The sequence below is a fragment of the Anabas testudineus genome, chromosome 3 (assembly GCF_900324465.2).
Source record: "Anabas testudineus chromosome 3, fAnaTes1.2, whole genome shotgun sequence".
In the NCBI taxonomy this organism is placed as follows: domain Eukaryota; kingdom Metazoa; phylum Chordata; class Actinopteri; order Anabantiformes; family Anabantidae; genus Anabas; species Anabas testudineus.
In genome coordinates this window covers 26,015,677-26,037,580 of record NC_046612.1, presented here as the reverse complement: position 1 = coordinate 26,037,580, position 21,904 = coordinate 26,015,677, and the positions used below count along the sequence as shown (strand labels likewise).

General features: G+C 40.0%; 1 protein-coding gene across 2 annotated transcripts; it reads left to right on the top strand.

Moving 5' to 3' along the window:
• The first annotated feature begins 7,262 nt into the window (after positions 1–7,262).
• Positions 7,263–21,443, top strand: pcsk6 (proprotein convertase subtilisin/kexin type 6). Of its 2 annotated transcripts, none has more exons than XR_003299916.1 (22): positions 7,263–7,585; positions 9,515–9,619; positions 10,369–10,479; positions 10,563–10,706; positions 10,925–11,001; positions 12,043–12,131; positions 12,580–12,752; positions 12,873–13,085; positions 14,260–14,360; positions 14,687–14,790; positions 14,981–15,098; positions 15,915–16,103; positions 18,003–18,139; positions 18,225–18,383; positions 18,636–18,738; positions 19,145–19,341; positions 20,027–20,114; positions 20,191–20,294; positions 20,466–20,595; positions 20,719–20,831; positions 20,939–21,108; positions 21,355–21,443. XR_003299916.1 is itself a non-coding variant. In XM_026378949.1 (22 exons), the coding sequence occupies exons 1-21, from the start codon at positions 7,421–7,423 to the stop codon at positions 21,034–21,036; spliced, it is 2,718 nt and encodes a 905-aa protein (XP_026234734.1). In that variant the 5' UTR covers positions 7,263–7,420; the 3' UTR covers positions 21,037–21,048; positions 21,355–21,443. The 2 variants fall into 2 exon arrangements, 1 of the variants encoding a protein (XP_026234734.1); XM_026378949.1 differs by having other exon boundaries at positions 20,939–21,048.
• Positions 21,444–21,904: the final 461 nt, after the last annotated feature.

Sequence of the window (21,904 nt, the reverse complement as noted above, 5' to 3'; positions counted from 1 at the left end):
TCTTTAAAAATGTTTAATAGGATTTAGTTAAGGACAGTAGTAACAGACTACAAGTATTTCCCCCTTCCTGGTTTTTGAGAGCCAGTGTATATAACAATGGCTGCAATCTTTGCATGTTTCATTCAGTATTTTTGCAGAAAGCTTAAATTAAATTAAAGGTACAAATCTAAGAACATATCAACATATTAAAACAAAAATGAAATAGTTTTCTCTGCAATACTACTGGATCTGATAGTAGAGTAGAACTCAAACTGTAGTATTTATAGCTGTGAAAAGCTAAATATTGTCTAATTATAGAATAAACAATATTTAATAAAATGCATTTTACAGGCTAATCCAGCACACATAATCAGAAGCTGCTGAAATAAACCCTGAGGTAGAAACTTGTGGAATTCTCCAAGTTACTCACAAGGTCACAAGCAGATGAACATAGCAACAGAAAATAAAACGTGAAGTGAAACTGAAAGACCAGCTAAACGTAGAATCATATGACGACTTCTACTAAGGATTGTGGAATTATAATTTAAAGCTAATTGTAATAGTATGATCTCTACAATGTGTAGAAACACTGACATTTTAAAAATCAAGTTATTAAAACATGCACAAAAGTTACTTTAAGTTGCCAGACATGCTCAGAACCTGTCTAGACATCATGCAGAGGTGTGTGAGAATGCGAATGTGTGAAGGAGCTGAATTAGACATTAAACATACTTCAACCAGCCATATGACAGCTGCTCTATATATTTAGTGTCATGTTTTCTGTAAAAAAAAAAAAACATAATGAGTGCTCTTTTATGTGTTTGTAGGAGAGTCTAATCTCCTTATCTATCTGATGTTTCACTCTGTCTAATTTATCAGAATGTCTAGCACAAGTGTTTGTGATCATGTAGCCACAATATTTGTGGTGCTAATATATATAAATTAGGATGTTTTCAGTATAAGTGCACAGGTAACATTTATTTTCAGTACTAACTTGCATTAATATGACTTCTAAGACATAGGGTGAATGCTGGTAATGAAATATAGAAATATATCTTTTATAGACATAGCACTAATAATAATAATACAACTTGTCAGTATGTTCGCTACAAATAGGTGCAGGGACGATAGCATGAAGACAAATATAGGTATTAGTAGTTAATTAATCACAGCTGGCAACCAATTCTGTGACAAATAAAAATAAAATAAAATAAAATAGTACAAAAAAAATATGGACAAATACTTGAGTACTTATAAAACCCAAAACAGCCAAGTACAAGTCTACTATTCATACTAAATAGTATAAATATCCCTAAAATGTCCATTTCCCTCCAAAAAGACTGACAGAGCAGTTTCATTAAATAGCATGATGAAGGCCTTATGCAATCTTTGTGATAAAACATTGTAGCCGCACACAAAAAGAGAAAAATGGAAAAGGGAAAAAAATCTGACTAGCACTTCTCTCTGTTTAGGTATGTGATTGGGTGTATAAGTAGAGATGACCCCATTTGACAGTTTTCCATAGAGCAACTGGGTGGAAGGCTAAACGAACGGCAGGATCCACAGATCAAAGAAGTGGTGGACCAGCTGATCAAGATTGCAGAGGAACTGAACAGGAACGCCGAACTCCAGCCGTAAGTTAACATGAATTTGTGACTAAAACCAAAAAACTGCAATGTGTTACACATATAGGTAACTCCATTTAGGATGAGACAGCATCAACATAAACTGTAATATCATATAAAATATTATGAACTAGTACTCTCAGTCTTCTATCTTCTCTTGAGAATTAGAGGTAGTAGCACAATTAATGAACAGCTTGGTTCAGAAAGTAGTGTTGTTGGCTGGATCTGACTTTTTAACCTGCAGGATTTTTAGAGTGCTGGTTCCCCACAGGGACTTCCCTCTTATACATCTTAAACACAAACAACTGTATCAGCAGGTTTATATTATATATATTATATGCATATCTGCAAATGAAGCAGTGACAGTGTGTCAGTGTGGTGGATAAATGTTTTAAATAATGCTCCGGAGTTGAATAAAACCAAAACTAAGGATACGTGTATTGATTTTTTGTAGTAAGGTACCAGGTTCTGTTATTTAAGCTCTTTAAATAGCTGTGCACCATAATTGACAACAAACATTGTCAAAACACATTTCGGCAAAATAAAAACATGCTTTGCAAGAAAAGTCTAGTTTTGGTCTACGAAGGCAGGCCAAGTGTCAGATTGACAAAACTGTGATGACACTGTTTTACATAGCTTTCATTCAAAGTGTCATTTCATTTTCTTTTATCTGCCGTTCAGGCTCTCTCAGTGTTAAACAGTAAGGTATATTAAATGGGATGGTTAAAGTTGGTATCTAATTATTGGAGCTCAATTAAGCAGCCTGCCTGACCTCAAAATAAACTGCTGGGCAAAGTTTAGTATAAGTTTCCATTCCCTACACAGTAATAGGAAACCTGCAAACACTCATCGCTTCCCTGGTTCAGGATTCATCTCCGATCCCCCCTCCTGCTTCTCTACCCCAGCATACCCTCATTGCTTCCCTGACCCTGGATTCTTCCTGCTGTTCCTGTAACCAGAGCTCCCTCACAATTAAAATAAACTTGTTTTTAACTAATCATAGCCTGCCATGTCCTGTTTGAGCCTAGTCAGGGTTGAAAGCTTACATCATGATTTGGGGCTGCTTTGCTGCCTCTGGACCTGAATTGTCATTACAGTAGCAAAGGAAATCCCAACTTTTAAATTAGAATTTGGAGTTACATGATAATGACAGGGTGGCTGTCCACAAGCTAAAGCTCAAAATATGGCTGATGCAGCAGGACATTAGCCCTTAACATCAACATAAATATACTACAGAGTGACTACAGAAACACAAAATCCACATTTTCGAGTGTCTCAGGCAGAGCCCAGACCTCAACCCAAAAGAGATGCTGTGGAACGACATCAAGAGAGCAGTTGACACCAGACATCCAATTAATATGTCTGAGCTGACATAATAAAAACATAATGCTTATCTGTCTGTCTTAGGCTTACTGCAGATCTAAGTGGCAGATCTAATTGGTTTTCTCAGTGTCATTTTGCATTCCAAAAACTGCCTAGGGTTGAGCAAGTAGGTCACATGTACAATCTAATGCAATCCACAACAGAAGCTTTGTAATGAATGCTTCTTTTACAAAGCTAGAATTTCTCAGCTAGAAGAAAGACCAGAAGTGCAGTCAAACCCCTGCTCGGTACTTGGCCACAACAGACAGTAGTGCCTGATATAGAACTATTCTACCAGTGACTGTACAGAGGGTAGACGTTACTTCTTAAGCTTTGGGAGTAGTGATGTCACATCACAGTCAACAAGCACTTGCTGCACAGTAACATTAGTATTATTTCAAGCTCTTGCTAAATGAAAGCAGGGCCAATGACTCCAGTGTCCTGGTGGTGATTTGCAAATCTCAGTGATCTAAGTACTGAAATCAACAACTCAGACTAAATGGTCTACAGTAACAAAAGTGCTACAATGAAGATAATTTAATTTGAAATCCCTAATTTCATGTAGACTATTAGCTTAAATGCTGATAACATTAATGTTATTGGTGGATTATCATCACAGTAAAAATACAGTTTAATAATTATGTAGTTAATATTCCATTTATGACACACACTCACACTAAGTACTGTATCATGATTTCATTTGTTGTACTTTTCCTGCATAATGTTATTTCTAATGTAAGATTATTATTATTGCACTATATGTTGAAGAAATACCTGTATATTGTGTAGCAATTTATTGTAGGCTAATCTTAGTCTTTCAGATTTTCATTAATAAACACACAGCCATTGTGGTATGAGACATTACAGGAAATCTAGTTTGGGCCCCTTGTCACTGATGTGTATGAGTTTAAAAGTGGTTCCAGAAAGGAGTGTCATCCCGTCAAAACTTGTCTGATGTGTGGCTACAACTTTTTTTTCTATGTAGACAGAGTGTTTTCCTTGTTTTTCCAATAGAATAGCAACTGTCTGGAAAAAAAGGATGATGGAAAGTCTCCAACCATCACCTTCACTAGGAAGCTTGGACTTTTGTTAGTACCACCACTGCAAATGGTAAATAAAATGTTAGTATGTTATCTTCACTAGATGGCAGCAGTGTCAAGACTTTTCATTTCTTTTCTGGGCAGTCAGTGTTTTCTGTGCAACATTATTAAGATCAAGAGGTTTCAGTGTCATGAAATCTGACAGTTTAGTGCTTCTATGCATAGAGTGGACAGGACCAGAGCTTACAAACTCTAGAAAACACAATGAAACACAAAAGGTCAGTGGACCATGGTGAGGACGCCTGTGGACATTTGCTCACATGGGTCCAACAGCTCTTTAAAACCTCAGCCTGTTTGTGGAACTGGATGATTTATTGGTCAGTGACATATAATCTGCCTTCACACTGCAAACACAACCTCTGCCATCACAACGAGACTCGGGCCAGGGCAAAGACCTGACAAACAATGTGTTAGTGCCAGCTTCAGAAAAACAAGGAGGTAGATAAACATACAGATGTTCTGCTGAAATGAAAAACCAAAAGTGCTGAATAAATATCTGGAACATCATATAGTTCATATAATATATAATGTGACATTTTATGCAGGAAACATTTTACACCTGACTTACACACGTTTTACACATGAATCTTAGTGCAGATTTAGAGCACACTGACTTCAAAAGAAAGTTGGGCTGACGCAATACAAACCTAATTTCTAGAAAGAAAAATAAATGCTGTGGTTTCAAAAACTAATTTCAGTGTTAAAGTATTCAGGTACTCATGTGGTATTCATGTGGAGGAATTTATAATTAACAGGTTCATTAGTAATAGGTAAGGGTATTGTAGTATTAAAGGTATAAAAGGAGCATCTACCAAAGGCTCAGTCTTTAAAGGTAACCACTGCTGAATGTGTACAACCTTTAACCCTACGACAGCATAGCATGAGAAACCATCATGCTGTGTGTCAAGGAGGTTGTTCCGGAAAAGAAAGTCAGAGAGTTGATTAAACACTGCACGTACCAGAGTCTTGGCCAGAAATGAAAGAAGAAAGACCAGTCTGTAGTTCTCCACAAGGGAGGGATCCAGAGAAGGCTTCTTCAACAGTGGAGTAATCTGGGCCTGCTTGAACAAGGAGGGAAAGGTGCCTGTTGTGAGAGAGGTGTTGATGATCTCTGTAATGGCTGGTATTAGTCTTGGTGTAATAGCTTGAAGAGTAGAGGGGACCGGATTCAGAGAACAGGTGGTCAGGCGATTCGAGAGGAGGAGGGTGGATACGTTGACCTCTGACAGGGTTGAAAACATTAAGTGAGATGCGTCGTTGGGTTTAGTAAGCAGAATATCATTGTCAGGAGGAGAGAACTGGGAGCTGATGGCTGCCACCTTGTTGATGAAGAAGGAGGCAAAGACATCAGCTGTTAGACAGGGGGGTGGCTAGAGTGTAAGACAGGATGGATAGAGCAGTGAATTGAAAGTGGAGAACAGCTTTCTGGTGTCTGTAGTGTTGCTGAGCTTATCCTGGTAGTATTCAGTCTTCTCCCTGGTGACACTGTAAGAGAAAGATTGAAGCAGATCCTGATACTCAGTTGAGACAGAGCAGGTTGAGACTTGGATTTGCGCCACTTCCTCTCAGCACTCCTGAGCACCGTGCGTTGTTCACAGATCTGGTCAGTGAGCCACGAGTTGGAAGCTGAAGGACGAGCAGGTCTAGTAGATGTCGGGCAGAGAATATCAAGGCAGAATGAAAGAGTATCGCAGAGCCTGTCTGTGGCTGCGTCTGTGTTAGAGTTGGATAGAACCTGCGATGAGGGCAGCGCTGCAGAAACCAGGGAAGAAAACTGCTCCAGGTTGAGAGATCTGAGGTTGCGGCGGAATGTTTCCAATGCAGTGGAAGAGTGAGACGGTCTAGAGATGAAGACTGTGAGCTGAATGAAGAAGTGATCCGACAAATGCAGAGGAGTGACATAGATGTCGTCCACAGTGCAATGTCGGATCAGGTTGTTGCCAGCTTTGTGAGTTGGAGGAGTGGAGACTCGTCTAAGGTCAAACGTGTTCAGAAGAGCGAGCACGTCAGATACCTGTGGTTTGTTGAGGTGGATGTTGAGGTCTCCTAAGAGGATGAGAGGAGTGCCATCTTCAGGGAATTGAGACAATAACATATCCAGTTCGTCACAAAAGTCCCCCAGCTGGCCCGGAGGTCGGTAGATCACAATGATGTGGGCTGTGATCAGTGCTGTAATCCTAACGGCATGATATTCTAGTGAAGACAGATTACTAAAGGGTGCCATAGTGAAGAACTTCCAGGTGTCAGCTAAGAGGAGACCAGTCCAGCCCCCCCCCCGACGTGAAGGGCGAGGAGTGTGTGAAAAAGCAAGGCCGGTGGAGAGCGAGGCTGGAGTGTGAACGACTGAGTGTGTAGAAAAGGCTGGAATTAAGTCAGTCCACAGGCCAAGAGAGGAAGAGGCCGGGGGCGAGGTGTTCTGGGTGAGGGGGCCGCAGGTGGGACATGCATCGTCCTCTCGGAGCCATGTCCTGCGTCTGCAGAGGAGAACTGGAATCTGCTGAAAACACATTGAAAGAAAATAAATAGAAAGACTTTCTGAAGTGGAAGGAGGTTAAAGTGAAGAAAAGAGATCCAAAGTGCAAAAAGGTTGGAAACCTTGCGTCTTGCGGTGTCCTTGCTCGGTGGACTCGCAGGTCTTTACCCAAAGAGGAACGAACACGAGGACTGATTCTCCAGCAGAACAGGTGCTTTTAAATGTGCTCTTAATTTGCTACAGCTGAAACTGCAAAGGTGTGAAAGCTCGGTGATTGCTGAAAGGAGAATCAGACGGCAGTGACCACAGACTAATGACGTGCTCAATCTTGTATAATAATTATTGCAAAACTCCAAATATTACAAATATGATTAAAAAATATGTAACACATTAGTAAATATTCCTCTGTTGTTCTGTATGTACATTGTACAAAACACATAGCACCTCTGAGGTGGTTAGAAATGTTATTAGTTTGGTTATAAAGTAATAAATAATGCTCCATGAATGGACATGACATGATATAAAATGACTCATAGATTCATTTATTTACATATCTGGTAACCTTTTCCCTTTATGACACAAAAAACTAAGTGAACTCATTTGCGCAGGAGAGTGCAAGTGAAAGCAGCCTGCAGTGGGGTCCATGCAGGGGCCCCAGCAGCTGCCCTGCTGCTGTGTGTGTGTGTGTGTGTGTGTGTGTGTGTGTGTGTGTGTGTGTGTGTGTGTGAGTACTCCAGCCTCTCCTCGCACTGGTCATATCAGAACAGCTCCTCTCCGTCTTGGGTTTGAGCGGGATGTGAACGCAGCATGACGGACTTAGGACCGACTTCACTTTGAGCGCGGACACAAACCCGTTTCGCTTCTCCAGCTCCAAAGTCAGGATGACTTCATTTGCGCGTTTGCTTCTGTTGACTGCTGCCACTTGTCAGTCGATGACCACAGGACGCGGGGACTTTTATACCAACCACTGGGCGGTGCGCGTGACAGGGGGTCCCGAACAAGCGGAGAAGATCGCAGCAAAGTATGGATATTTAAACCTGGGCCAGGTAACACCAGCATTTGGTTTGTTTGCAGTGGTTGGCGTGTGAGAATGGCATGAAGTGCCTGTGATCATGTGTGAAAAAGCTCTTAACACCACACTGTCTATTCAAAATGGCCAGACTACTTCTGAGAATTAGAAAGACTTGGCTCAGCGTTAGAAACCTTAAGAGAATCAATGAATTATGTATCATAAAGAACTAACCCACATGATCTCAGGGCTGGGAGGTGGAAGCCAATTTAGAAATAAAGAAGAAAAGTTTAACAAACAAACAAACAGTAAAGCCTCAGCGAAATCCTGACTTCTGTTAGAGTCTGGCCACATGACCTCATCCTCATCTCAGCCAGAGTCATCTCAACTTGACTTAGATTTTTACAATAATTATGTTTGATGTTAAACATGTACATGTATGTTTTTTATTGCTGACAACGCGTGTAGCAGAATAATAAAACTGTTTACAAAAGAAACATTTCAAAACTATACAATCATTTATCAAGTTAGTTAATAGTTAGTAAGCTATTTAATTATAATATAATTTAAAAGAAATCTGTTTTGTTTTTTTAATTTATGAAAAAATACGTGATTCTATTTGAATCACTAACACACACTTCCAATCCCAGTTTCCAAAAAGTTGGCTGTAAAATCTAAATGAAAACAGAATAGAATGATTTGCAAACATCATTAACCAATATTCAGTTCTCTATAAAACATAGAAAACATATCAAAAGTTTAAAGTAAGAACATTTTGAAATCGAGTGTAACATACCATGTTTTTTCAACCCCCTGTAAATGTCTGGGAACTGAGGAGTTGCAGGAGTTTTGGGAGATTCATATTTTCCCATTCTTACCTGATATAGGAATCTAACTGCTCAACGGTTCTGGGTTTTCTTTTTTGTATTTTGTGTTTCAAGATTTGCCAAATATTTTCAGTTGGTGAAAGGTCTGGACTGCAGCCAGGTCAGTTCAGCACTTTTCTACTACCATTCCATGCTGCTGTCATAGATGCATTTCATGGTTTTGTCCTGCTGAAATATGCAAAACCTTCCCTGAAATATCAACTTGGACTTATCTGTCCACAACACCTACTTCCAGTCTTCAGTGTCTAATGTCTCTGTTCTTTTGCCCATCTAAGTCTTTTGTTTTTATTGGCCAATCCTGAATCCTGGCCAGCATCCTGAAGTCTCTTCTTCACTGTTGATGTTGACGCTGCTGTTTGACATGTATTGTTTGGCTGCCAGTAGAGAGGAGGTGGCTGCAATTGCCCAATAGCTAATGGAACACTATTGTCATACATGTGACATTAAAGCTAAAAGTCTTGACTTTGTTCACATCTTGAGTGTGCACAGAGGCAACTCCACTCAAAATAATATGGTTTAAAAGAGAAACATAAAAATATTATGAATGTGCAACTATATGCATTATATGTGATTTTGTGTTTGTGTGTAGATTAAACTGTTTTGTTGTGTTACTTAAATAAATAAATAAATAAAATAAATTATTATTATAGCGTATTATGATATTACTTTTTTGTAACGGTTACCTTATGCTACCAACTTTCTCTTGATTTAGGTAGTGGACATTTTGTCAGTCTGTAAAAGAGAACAGTCTGTCTGTGGTGAGGTGGGGAGAGGCTGAAGGCAGATTTTGTTGGAGGAATGGTTTGAATCAGAGTAGACTATAGTGTGCCAGCAATGCACATGTGTGGGGAGTCCTGCTCACATTGTTGGTACAATGTCAAGACAGAACATGCATATTTATTAAGTGACATATTATATTATCTACAGATTGTTTTGATTGTAGAACACTTTTAAAAGTCAAATCAAATCAGTGTAAAGCTATTTAGATATCAGCAGCACAGGCATACGTGATTGTATTGCATGGTACATTGTAACTGTTGTAATTTCTCCTGTTGTTGCTGTTGGATGTGTCTGTTCAGATAGGAGGCCTTGAGGATCATTACCATTTCCATCACAGCAGAGTGGTTCGCAGAGCCGCGTACTCTTTGAAGGGCCCCCACAGCTTCATCCATATGGATCCCATGGTGAGATTCAGATTAGTTTCTTTCAAGTGGAGTCAGAACGTAGAACAGAGGAGACGCGATCACACGAACACTTTTCCCCCCTCTTTTCTAAAGCCTTGCAAGCAGACCTGCCAACTACAGTCATAGCTTAGAGGATCACACTGGCAGCACTTCACATAGTTCTGTCAACATGTATTTTTTCCATTTCATCTGCCCATCAGTCGTGTGAAAAACACTTGTGATTTAAAATGTTTGACTAGTACTTTCTTTTCCACTCATAATAATAAGAAAATTCTACAGTGTGAGCTTATATTCGACATAAAAAAAAATGATGAGTGAGTTTATAAGTAGAAACAGAAACTCTCTTTTCTTGCTGATTGAGAGACAGGCCATGTATTAGTAGACTATAAAATATACAAAAGAGGAGATAAAGCTAAATAAACTCAATAAATGTATATAAAAAATGAAACTTTTAAAATTAATGATGGCTATGTTCTATTAGGCTGCTACAGTTTTATGATCCTTGTGTTATGTTCTGTTACATTGTTGTAACATACTGAGATATTTAGTTTGCCACAGATGATGGTTGTGGTTGGATGAGGTTTATGGTAAGTGGCAGTGGCTCCATTCAGACTATTTCTTCCTCAAATTTCATGTGATTGTTTGTACATACACATGTAACTGCAAAGGTCAGAGAGTTTTTAAAAACATCTGCTTGCAAAGGCTACTCACTGGAAACTAATGTATAGTGCTCTCATTTTTATCCTTAGGTGGACTGGGCACAGCAGCAGGTAGTAAAACAGAGAGTAAGGAGGTATGCCCCCAGTGACCCAAACTTCATTCATTTCAATGACCCTAAATGGTCCAACATGTGGTATATTGTGAGTACAGTACACTGTCATTTCTAGTTTGCTGAGAGGAGACATGATCAGATTTATCAAGTTGGTCCTCTGTTTGTCCTCAGCACTGCAACGACAAGAGCAGCAGCTGTCGGTCAGAGATGAACATTTTATCAGCATGGCAGAGGGGCTACACTGGAAAAAATGTGGTGGTCACCATACTGGATGACGGGATTGAGAGGAACCACCCTGATCTGGTTCAGAACTATGTATGTACTACTCAGCCAAAGTCTCCAAATACAGATACAGTTTAAAAACTCTAAAATACATCTTTCAGAAATTCACAATTTTCACATGTGTAATCTTGTGTTTGGCTTAAATTCATCACTTCAGTAGCACACAAAAAAGCACTGTGTTGATTTATAGTGAACAGTTTACAAACTGAGCTGATTCATCTGCCTCACCTTCTAATTTATTACTTCTGCAGGACCATCTAGCAAGTTATGATGTCAACGGGAATGACCATGACCCCACACCACGTTATGACTCCCGCAATGAAAACATGTAAGAAAAAATATGAACAGAAACAAACAGAACTCAAAATTATGCCACAACACAATATTATATTTATGTGAATATCTTAATGGAAAACACAATATATTTTAAGAAGATTTTAAAAGTACGAGATCCTCCTCATTTTATATTTATAACAGAGCTCTGGCTTAGTTCTGATGTTGCCGTCCTCCTCCGTGCCCTCCTCTGGGCCCCTTCCTCCTGCCCATCCCGGCCTGCTCGCCTTCCTGGCTCCTTTTAGGGCCGTCTGGGATCCTGCCCTTGCTGGGGGGGGGGTTCTGTCACCATTCCTGCCTGGTACCTGCCCAGCTTATTTGTGGCATTCCCCGGCCAGCTGACAAACATAGTCCCTCCAACTAGTCCTGGGTCTTAACCGGGGCCTCCTTGTGGTGTTATAGGCATTTGAAATGCCCATACCACCCAGGCTGGCTCTTCATGATGTAGAGAAGCAACAACTCTACTCGGGGGGGGGGGGGGGGGGGGGGGGGGGGGGGGGTAATAATGGTAATAGTAATAATAACAGAACCAGTGAAAAATGGCAGCCCTGATGGAGTCCAACATGCACAGGTCTGACTTACTGCCGGCAATACAAACCCAACTCCTGCTCCGGTCGAACAGAGGTTCCTGGTTCCCGTACTTCTACAGCACCCCCCAAAGGATGCCAAGAAGGACACTTGGCCTGCCATAACTTGTCACCTGGGATCTGTTTGCCTTGGTAGACCCTACCAGGTGCTTTAAGCCCCCAGGGTCAAACCCCTCTGGCACAAAGAGTTGTTAGTTGTTTTCTTCTATCATTTAGTTATCTGTAGGCATTTTAGGGATCTATTGTCAAGCGTGTTAGAGTTTCTAAATAACAGCTGACAGACAGGAAATGTCTGTCAACCCCTGAATAATGATGCCCCTGCCAACCTTGTGCTGATAATGTTATGATATATCATTGAATGATTATACATGTATATAGTGACATGATTTATTAAACAGGTAACAGCTATTACATGGAATTTTCTGTGTTTTCTCTCCATTTACATGTAGACATGGAACTCGGTGTGCAGGTGAAGTTGCAGCCGTGGCCAATAACTCCCATTGCATCGTAGGGATAGCTTACAACGCTCAAATTGGAGGTAGCATTCCCTGCACTTTTGTCAAATCTTGGGAAAATCAGTCTTGGTTTACTCAAGGCTAGGATCTAGGACAGGATCTATGATTAATAATCTACCATTAGCATTTAGCTTAAACAGAAGGCACAACCAGTTTAACTGATCTCTCCATTGCTATAGTTAGAATTCCACAGTAATGGGACTAGGTATTGTAACTCTCTGTCTGTTTCAAGAGCTGAACCTTGATCACTTAGCCTGTGCCTCTCATATTTCTCTCCAATTACCCAATAAATCAGTACATGGGGACTGTTTTGGTAGATGCAAAATGATGAAAGTATTTCATGTAGATGCTTTTAATACTATACTTATGCACCCAGTGCAGTGTATTGAAGATGTAACAAAGACTAGTAGCTTACATTAATTCTGTCTAATTCTGTCTTTAATGTATTGACTGATGTTACCTTTAACACAGGAATTCGAATGCTGGATGGTGATGTAACTGATATAGTTGAAGCAAAATCTCTGGGTATCCGACCGGACTACATCCACGTCTACAGTGCCAGCTGGGGGCCAAAAGATGATGGCAAGACAGTAGATGGCCCAGGGCCACTAACCAAGAAGGCTTTTGAGCAAGGCATCAAGAAGGTTTGATTAGTCATGCAGAAAGAAAGATTCTCTGAGCAGACTTGCATATGTACAGTGAGATTGAGGTTTGTGTGAAACTTCAGCACCACCAGCACTATACACTATATTTATCTCACATAGGGCCGCAAGGGCCTGGGATCCATTTTTGTTTGGGCGTCAGGTAACGGTGGTCGGCAGGGTGATCACTGTTCCTGTGATGGTTACACCAGCAGCATCTACACAATCTCCATCTCCAGCACCACAGAGAATGGAAACAAGCCGTGGTATCTTGAGGTCTGTAGCTCCATCATCGCCACAACCTACAGCAGTGGAGAGTTTAACGAGAGGAAAATTGTAAGTACTGGATAAATGACAGTTTCATTACCTCTATCTCAGAAATTTTTTTTTTTTTTTCATATCAGATCTGATCATATCTGAAGAGTTTCTTATCTTTGACTCACTACATGTTTGACATGTTATGTAACTATACTCTACACTCTGCAGTAGCGATAACAGGTAGAGGAAAGTATCTAAAGCCTGTCACATGCTAAATTATTGATTACAATGTTTACATTTATGGAAAAAAGAAAAGATGAAGTCAAGCTATATCTAACTAGTTTTAACAATCACTAAATGTGGTAAGTTGACTGATACATTGACCAATCATTATTAGTTACACGGTATTATCTGTTGATAGAACACACAGAATCATGCAAAAGTTGTAAAAGAAATTGTGTTCAAAGGTGGTGGGTGTGACATCAGAGAGTGGAGGCTGAGCTTGCTCAGACTGTGGTGCACTTGTCGCACTATGTACAGAGTAGATAGAAATAAGAGAATGATAACCCAGACACACTGATTTATGTTGACACCAGGTGGACACACAGCAACGGTATGCTGCATATATATATATTGCAGTTTAACTGCTGCAACCAAAAACCTACAGCGAGAATCTAGAATTGAGTCCAGTCATGTCTCTTTTTGAACTGATCCCACACTTTGTTCCCCAGAGTAAATATGCTTTGCTTTGTATAAAACTAACTAGACTAACTAGAATGTTTAGAAACTAAACATTTCTTGTCTGCTTCTCTTTTATTGTATGTGTTTTTCCTTATTATTATGCCTTTTTAACAATGAAGAAACTTGATCAAGACAAATCAAGATGTAAAACAGCTCTACAGGCTTAGAAAATTACAGTTTTGCTTCAAACAGGTCTGCTGTCAGAACAAGGTGGAACTAAAGAAGAAAATAGATCTTCCTTTAACAAAGCCTCAGAAATAACTTTAAACATAAAAATGATATGTAATTTGTAACAAGCACAGCTGAAATTGACAGAGATGTCCAAATAGTCAGTAGTTAGCTGCTAATTCAACAACAGTGAGCCCATTCCACACTCAGAAACAAACACCAATCCAGTAACGTCAACTTTTAGTTTTAGTTTTCTTTGCCCAGGTATGAAGAAAACTTTTTTCATATCAAATCTTGTCCATTGTAACTAAAGAACAAAAACTGGGTTTGTGCGCTGTTGCAGATGACCACTGACCTCCGGCAGCGCTGCACTGATGGTCATACTGGCACTTCGGTCTCTGCTCCCATTGTGGCTGGAATCATAGCGCTAGCCCTGGAGGCCAAGTCAGTTACATTTGCTTTGCTCTGAATAATCTTTCACTAAATGCTCTCCCACCTATCATTTACCAACTGCCTTCTTCTTTCTGTCTTTATGAAGGGGCTATTTCCAGCTTTAGATTAATAGATATTTAATGTTAATTTACCATTTTTTAGACCACAAAGAAGCTCTACTGTATGTCACAGAAGGATATTATATATCAGGCTTTTACAGACAAGCATACAGACAATTAGTTATGTAGGAGACAGTTTTAGGAGAGCTGTAACATGAAGTTGACTGAACTGTCTACCAAATTCATGCATTTCTTTAGATCTGTTCTTCTGTTCTGCAGCATGTTGCTGACATGGAGGGATGTGCAACATCTTCTGGTGCAGACATCCAGACCTGTCCACCTGAAAGCTGATGATTGGAAGACCAATGCTGCTGGACACAGAGGCACTCTGCATTCTACTTCTAAATCTAATATAGTACATTGACTGTTTTATGCTCACATTTATAACTGAAAAGGTTTTGTTTTTAGTAAAATGAGTGCTAAACAGGTCACTTCAACATTCCTGAAGCCTTACCTAGTTAAAGGTATGATTGCTGTCTTTGTTTTGTAATGACTCTGCATCTTCCCTCACAGTCAGCCACTTGTATGGATTCGGCCTGGTGGATGCAGAGGCAATGGTGCTGGAGGCTACAAAGTGGAGGACTGTTCCTCCTCAGCACACATGCATTCAGACCCCTGAGCGGCGAAGCAGGTGAGGAGAACTGCGGGCAGGTGCAGAATATAGCTGCACAGATTCAACACAGGCAGACAGATGAGCAGAAGAATCTACACAATGAATTTAGGTTGGGCCTGGCAACATCAGTCTACCTGTCCCTATTTATGCTCTGTAAATCATGTGAAATTGGCACACTGCTGTATAATGTTAAAGATATAATATGCTCACAGCCCATTAGATTCTAAACCTTATGGCTAGCGGGTAGGCCAAAGAGTGGGTGAGAGACTTACAGCATAAACAGTGCAATGGTCCAGGCCTTTATGTCTTTTAAGCAGCTTGAAGTTTGACTAATTGATTAGTTTCTCCTCTTCCTAATAATATTGCCTAAGGGGAACATATATAAAGTGAAATTTAAAGTTGACAAAAGCAAAACAATGTCTGGACAGATAAACACATAGAGGTGGATTATGTAATAGAATCTAGCCCAAACCAATAAACAATAAACAATCAAGTACAATTAAATGGATCAATACAACTATACCTGCTAGATGTCATGCTAGACACATTTGATTTTCTACAGTTGTGAAGGCAGTCAAAACCGATCCCTCTGCCTGGAGTTAGATTGAGTAGTTGGCTGTGCTTACGTCTGCCTGTCCAGCTGAGAAGTGGAAAATATTTTGTCAGTGAAAATATTTCTGGTTACAATTACGTGTTTGTGTGTCTGTGTGTGTATAATAATCCAGATTCCTGGATAAATAACAATTACAATGTTTTGGCCCAGACCTATGTCTTGTTGAAACAGAATCACATTTATCAGCAAATAGATGAAGACTTCTGCTTATGTTTCCCCAGGTACATCCATGCTGGCCAAAGCCTGAACAGCAGCATTACCACCTTTGGGTGCTCAGAAGAACCTCTGCAGCATGTGGATTACTTGGAGCATGTGGTGGTCAAGGTTCTGATTTCCCATCCACGACGGGGAGACCTGGAGATCAATCTGGTCTCTCCATCTGGAACAAGATCACAACTTCTGGCCAAGAGGTGAGAGTTCTACTGTATACCAGCACATGCTCACATTATATGACACCCACTTGTTTCTGTATGGTAGTGGTGTCTATCTGTGCAGTTGCTGTGGTTTTTGGTGTCATTTGCTGAGGTTTGGACTTTCCTCACAATTTGCTACAGTTATAAGACAGTTCAAGCTCAATGAAACTGTCTTTTTTTTCAATGTGTCTATTTTGGTAACATCTGCTCAAGAATTGAACCAAGTTCCAGATCATAGAACTGCTTGAGAGATTTATTAGATTTTTTTTTTATTCATTAGATTTTTTCTTCAAATAGTTCAGTGAACATATGTATGCGCTGCAAAGAATTAGCTAGGCCTAACAATTCACCAAGTGAAGAGATGTACAACCTGGGGGGGGGGGGGCATAGGAGAGGCCAAGTCTGTTAAGAGCTTGGACAAAGTGTTGAACAGCATTTTAAAGGATGCATCATCTATCTTGTCAACCTCTTCTGTGTTAGATGGTTGATTTTAGCTGAAAGCTGCGGATGAGTCAGAGCTTCTTGGGAAATTTAGTTGCTGGCAATATCTTTCCGGAGTGATGTGCCAATCTAAAGTGTTGAGACACTGAATATAAAGCAACAATTCCTACTAAAGAGGAATTCTAGGTGACAGAACTGCAGAAGTTACATTTCTGCTGTTCGTATCTCACCTTTTCTCTCTACCCTACCTTTCAATTTGGGTCCTTCATCCACTTTGTTGATATTCAAACAACCCTATTCATTGTCAAATTCAGTACTCATCATAATATGATTTTGAATATACCACCATAAAAAACAGACCTTTGGAATGTAGATGGCTTTTTAGCTTTTCGATTGACTGATTGTCAAACCACAAAGGCAAATATCAATGGGTAGGAGGTGGTCCTCATCTTAAAAGTTTTAATAACTCGAATTTGCTCCAAAAGGCACACACCACTATTGTTTTTTGCTTTCAGTGTGTGCTGCAACAGTGCCTATACTGTTTATAGTCATTTTACTGACTGCACTGCTCAACATTTTACAGTACAGCTTATGAATTGTATTGGCACCTAAATATGGTTCAAAAGATCAGGTTCAAACGAGTTTAAATTGTGTGCCATCATGTGTTTTACACATACAACTCAAATGATCATATTCTCACACTTTTAATATTCCAAACTAAAGAAATAAAGAGTAGCAGGCAAAACATCTGCACTGCAACACCACACAACTGTAGCAATAACAACCTCAGCTTAGCAGATGATGCTCAGCTGTAGAGGTGGAGGATGTCCAGCACCTTGCCTGTGTCATGTGCTACAGGATGAAATGCAGAGAAAGCAGGGTGTCAACTGGGGAATACAGTATTGAAACCATAAATAGTCACACACAGTCAAACAATAAAGTAGAAAAACTGGAGAGTTTTTATTGGCCCCTGGTTTTCTTATAACATAGGAATCTCTGGGAAGACTGCCCAATGTGAGGTTGCATACTAGACCTCTGTTACATTACCCCCATAAACAGTACACCTTAACTCATCCAGGTCTATAATCACACTGTGCTATGCCCAGGAACTGTGCCTTGTGATCCCTACACTAGTTCAGCAAAAGGCTCCTAATAAAGCTCTTCAGCTCAATGGTCCTACAATGGAGGAATGAGCTACCTAACTCTGTTACTCTGATCACCCAGCAGCCTCACTCACATTCCCTCTCATGGCACTTTGAATTTGTCTAAATCTGAATATGCTCCTGGACACCTCCATGTTCATCATGTTAGTTGTTTCAGCCATGTACCAGTTACTTTTTCATTTGTGCACTTTTTACTTGCACTTGTGTAGTTTCTTCAAATAGTAAGCCCATCAATATGGAGCATTAATCTGCTTAATTGACTGCTCCTCATTTCGCCTTGCTGTGTTTACAGGTTGTTTGACAGTTCCAATGAGGGCTTTAGGAACTGGGAGTTCATGACGATTCATTTTTGGGGTGAGAGGGCAGAGGGTAAATGGACTCTGGAGGTTGTTGACTCACCATCTAAACCACGCAACCAGGAAGTGTTAGGTAAGGTTTAAAGCTGGTGCCTTTATTTAGAGCAACTTATAAAAAGTGGTATTATCCTTATTATCATTATTGTTACTTTGTACAGGAAACCTAAAAGAATGGACACTGATCCTTTATGGCACATCTCAGAACCCTTACCAACCCCACAGTGCTCAACACTCCCGTTCAAGAATGTTGGAGATCCCAGACCTAGATGAGCCTCTGGACGAGCCAGAGCTCCAGCAGGAGGAGGAAGAATATGATGGTGATAGAATCTAAAATAATATATACACACCCCAACACCTTTGCATCCAAACTGAAATATATAATATTGCTACTAACCATCAAATCCAATTAACACCTGCCTGGACTTAATTTTAAACATTACAGCCAGATGCAGACATGAATGGGCAGTGACTTTATAACCTCTTATGCCAAATGGTAGAATAAGAAATATAGCATGTTTTTATGTCGATGATGATGGTGGTGGTGATTGTAATCAATGTGGTTCATCAAGGACCATGTCACAGTCAGTGTGGAGACCAGGGCTGTGATGGACCAGAGTCCGACCACTGCCTCAACTGTGTCTACTTCAGCTTGGACAGCTTGAAAACTGGCAGGTAAAAGCTGATAGAAGGATCAGACCTATGGGATGTGGAGTGAAGTCAGCTGTAGGCAGCAGAAATACTTTTGGAAAGACATATATACTTCTGGGCCATGCAGCTATACTGATTAATATTGCTAATAATAGTGTAAATTGATTAGTGGTTTACACAGTAACAACCCCACAGAGAAATATCACCAAATGCACGTTTTCTCAGAATTTCCACTGAATTATTTATATAGTTTTAGCTTTTTATTTAGTTTTAGGATAAGACATAGATTATCTGTTAGCCCTAACCCTAACCCTAACCCTTGAAGAATTACATGTGAAGTAATTTCACCCCAGACCTGTTGTCACTTTAACGTAAGAGTATATTCTGCTGTAGACTAACTGTCCTTATATTTTCCTGTATGCAAATATAGAACCTGCGTGAGCCACTGTCCACTGGGACATTATGAGGACATAGTATCTCATCGCTGCAGACGTTGTTATAAAGGCTGTGAGAGATGTGTTGGCCGATCAGCTGGAGACTGTCTCTCCTGTCGCAGGGGCTTTTACCTCAACACACTCAACTCCAGCTGTGTCGATGCCTGCCCCTCAGGTTACTTTGCTAATGAGGGTAGGTCAACATGTATGCAGCTTAGACCAAACACGGATGAAATTTTATTAAAGGCATTGTCCATAATTCTAATACGTTACACATTCTGTCATTCAGCAACATTTTCCTCCCATTCCTCAAGCCTCCCTCTCAGTGCACTCTGACTTGCTCTGTATCTGCAGAAGCTGGGTGCTAGTTATGTTGCTTCAGCAAGCTTACATTTGGTCACAAATAACTTTCCATGGTGTTGCAATGTGTTTTATGCTTATATGGTCAGATATCATCAATTTCTAGTCTTGTTGCAGGCAATGCCAATGCACATTTATGAATTCTGTGTGATTATTAAATGAGGCTGGCTTAACAAGATTAATATTAGTCAGAGTAGTAGTAAAAAAGTATTAATTGGTTGATGTTGACAGAAACCTTTTGTGTTGTTTATTTTTCAAAAGCCATCTCATTTGTAAAATTTGAAAATTTGAGGTTTTAGTTTGATATAATGTCTCAAACACTCCTTTCGAGCTTCTACTTCTAGCAGTGCTATGAAGCAGTGTTGTGCTAATGGGTTCCTATTTTGTTTTGGGCTTCATTATAGCTGAAAAGGCAGGCTAAACTTTTCTTTATTTTTCTTTGCAAGTCAAATGTTAAGGAAATCCAGGTGTCTTAATGTTAACATCCACCACTATACTAATAACTGTGTTTGTGCCAGATCAGAAACTGTGTCTTAAGTGTCATGACACTTGTATGAGATGTGTGAAGTATGCGGACACATGCATTGCCTGCAGCGAAGGCTACAGGTATGTAAAAACACTCTGCTATGCACATTAGATTTGTGGTTTTAAACAGTGTATTGTAGTGTAGTTTGTTTTGTAGCCTGGCAGGGATGACTTGTGTTCCTGAGTGCATCAATGAAACCTTTTTCCATTTGGGAGATATGAGGTGCATCCCATGCCACTCCTCTTGTAGGACTTGTACAGGTATGTGCAGTTTCTACAGTGAAGGTAAGGAACATGAAGGGAACATAAGGCTTATTTTCTTTAAATTTAAAGTGAGGTAAATCACGTTTGAATATATTGTGATCATCTCTTTCCAAAAGCACCATGTCCCACATCCTGTATGACCTGAGGTCTCATATGTATGTTCTCCAGGACCAGGTAAGGAGGAGTGTATACAGTGTGCTGAGGGCTACCTGCAGCAGGAATGGAGGTGTGTGCAGACCTGTGCACCTGGCTACTACCCTGGAGAAGCAGCAGGATTCCCTTATAAGATGTGTCACAGGTGACTGTAATAATGTAGTTAGCAGAAAACTATTTGATATTAGTCAGTCAGTGTGTGGAATATTTAGTTTGTTCTTCATAATTCATCTCTGTTCTGCTGTTTTTTGTCACTCTGTGTCTCCAGGTGTGAAGAAAACTGTCTTAGCTGCAGAGGTTCTGGACCAACTTGCACTAAATGCAAAGAGGGTTACAGTCTGATCAGCAGGACCTGTGTTGTGAATGCATCATGTAACAATGGTGAGTTTGAAATGATGGCATTACGAAATCTAAAAGTATGTCTTAATGTAGTGTACTGTTGTGCTCTGTTGTGTACTGGAACTCTCTGCTTTGCTCTGCTCTGTCAGCTCATGAGGTTTTCTGTGACATGGTCAAGTCCAACCGTCTCTGTGAGAAGAAGCTTTACCGCCAGTTCTGCTGCCGCACCTGCCTGATGGATGGATGACAAACCCGACCAGTCAGTGCAAAAGAAAGACAGAAAAAAAACAAAACAGTTTTTTTAATATAGGCGCTACAGGTACAATCTGCAGCTGCATCATAATAGATGCACTGTTTAACAGCACCATTTCCAGAGACGAATAACGCTCACTACTCATTAGCACATTTGATCAAGTTTGACTTTCTTTACTATTTTATGATCAGTTTAGAATTCAGATTCTTGTATTTGTAATATTTTTAGCTCAGTTAAAATGAAAATGTAAACAACAATGTCCTCTTTTACAGTTTTATTGTCATGGTAATGCTGAATTTATTTATTTTACAGGTCCAACATTTCCTGGAAATTTTCCTCATACATTTCTGATTATTTGTTAGAACTTTCCAATAACATTCCAATAAATGAAATGCACTTCATGGACTCAGCATTTATTGACACCGATTGACACCTATCACAATACCGGGTTGTGGGGCTTTGTACTGTAGCTGCAAATAAGTCAGAGTGTCCATGCTGACCCATGTCCACCGCAACATTAAGACCATCAGGTCAGCACAGATTGCAGCATCTTCAGAAGTACCGGCTACACATACAAATAACAGCAAATGGAAAGCAGATAAAGTTAATATCTAGTTAGTGCAGCAAGGCCTATCAGTGCGAGTGTGTGCTTTTTCTTTCTATCTAAAGTTATAATACACACATTATATAAGCCAGCTATAACAGCCAGACCCATGTGGTTAGAAGTGTGTTATGGAGAAAACACAGTGACTGTAAACTGGTGAGTGACCTGAGGTTTGAATTCTTGAAATATTACAGCTGGAGTTTACATAAATATTACAGTTCCTTTCACATCCTCTTTGTGTATAAGTTCTCATCCAAG

What these genes read in the sequence shown, in the direction of transcription:
- pcsk6 (XM_026378949.1), top strand. Translation starts at nt 7,421, where the DNA reads ATGACTTCATTTGCGCGTTTGCTTCTGTTGACTGCTGCCACTTGTCAG. An exon ending in TTACAACGCTCAAATTGGAG is followed by an intron (nt 12,132 to 12,579) that starts GTAGCATTCCCT and finishes CCTTTAACACAG; the next exon opens with GAATTCGAATGCTGGATGGT. An exon ending in AGGTTACTTTGCTAATGAGG is followed by an intron (nt 19,342 to 20,026) that starts GTAGGTCAACAT and finishes TGTTTGTGCCAG; the next exon opens with ATCAGAAACTGTGTCTTAAG.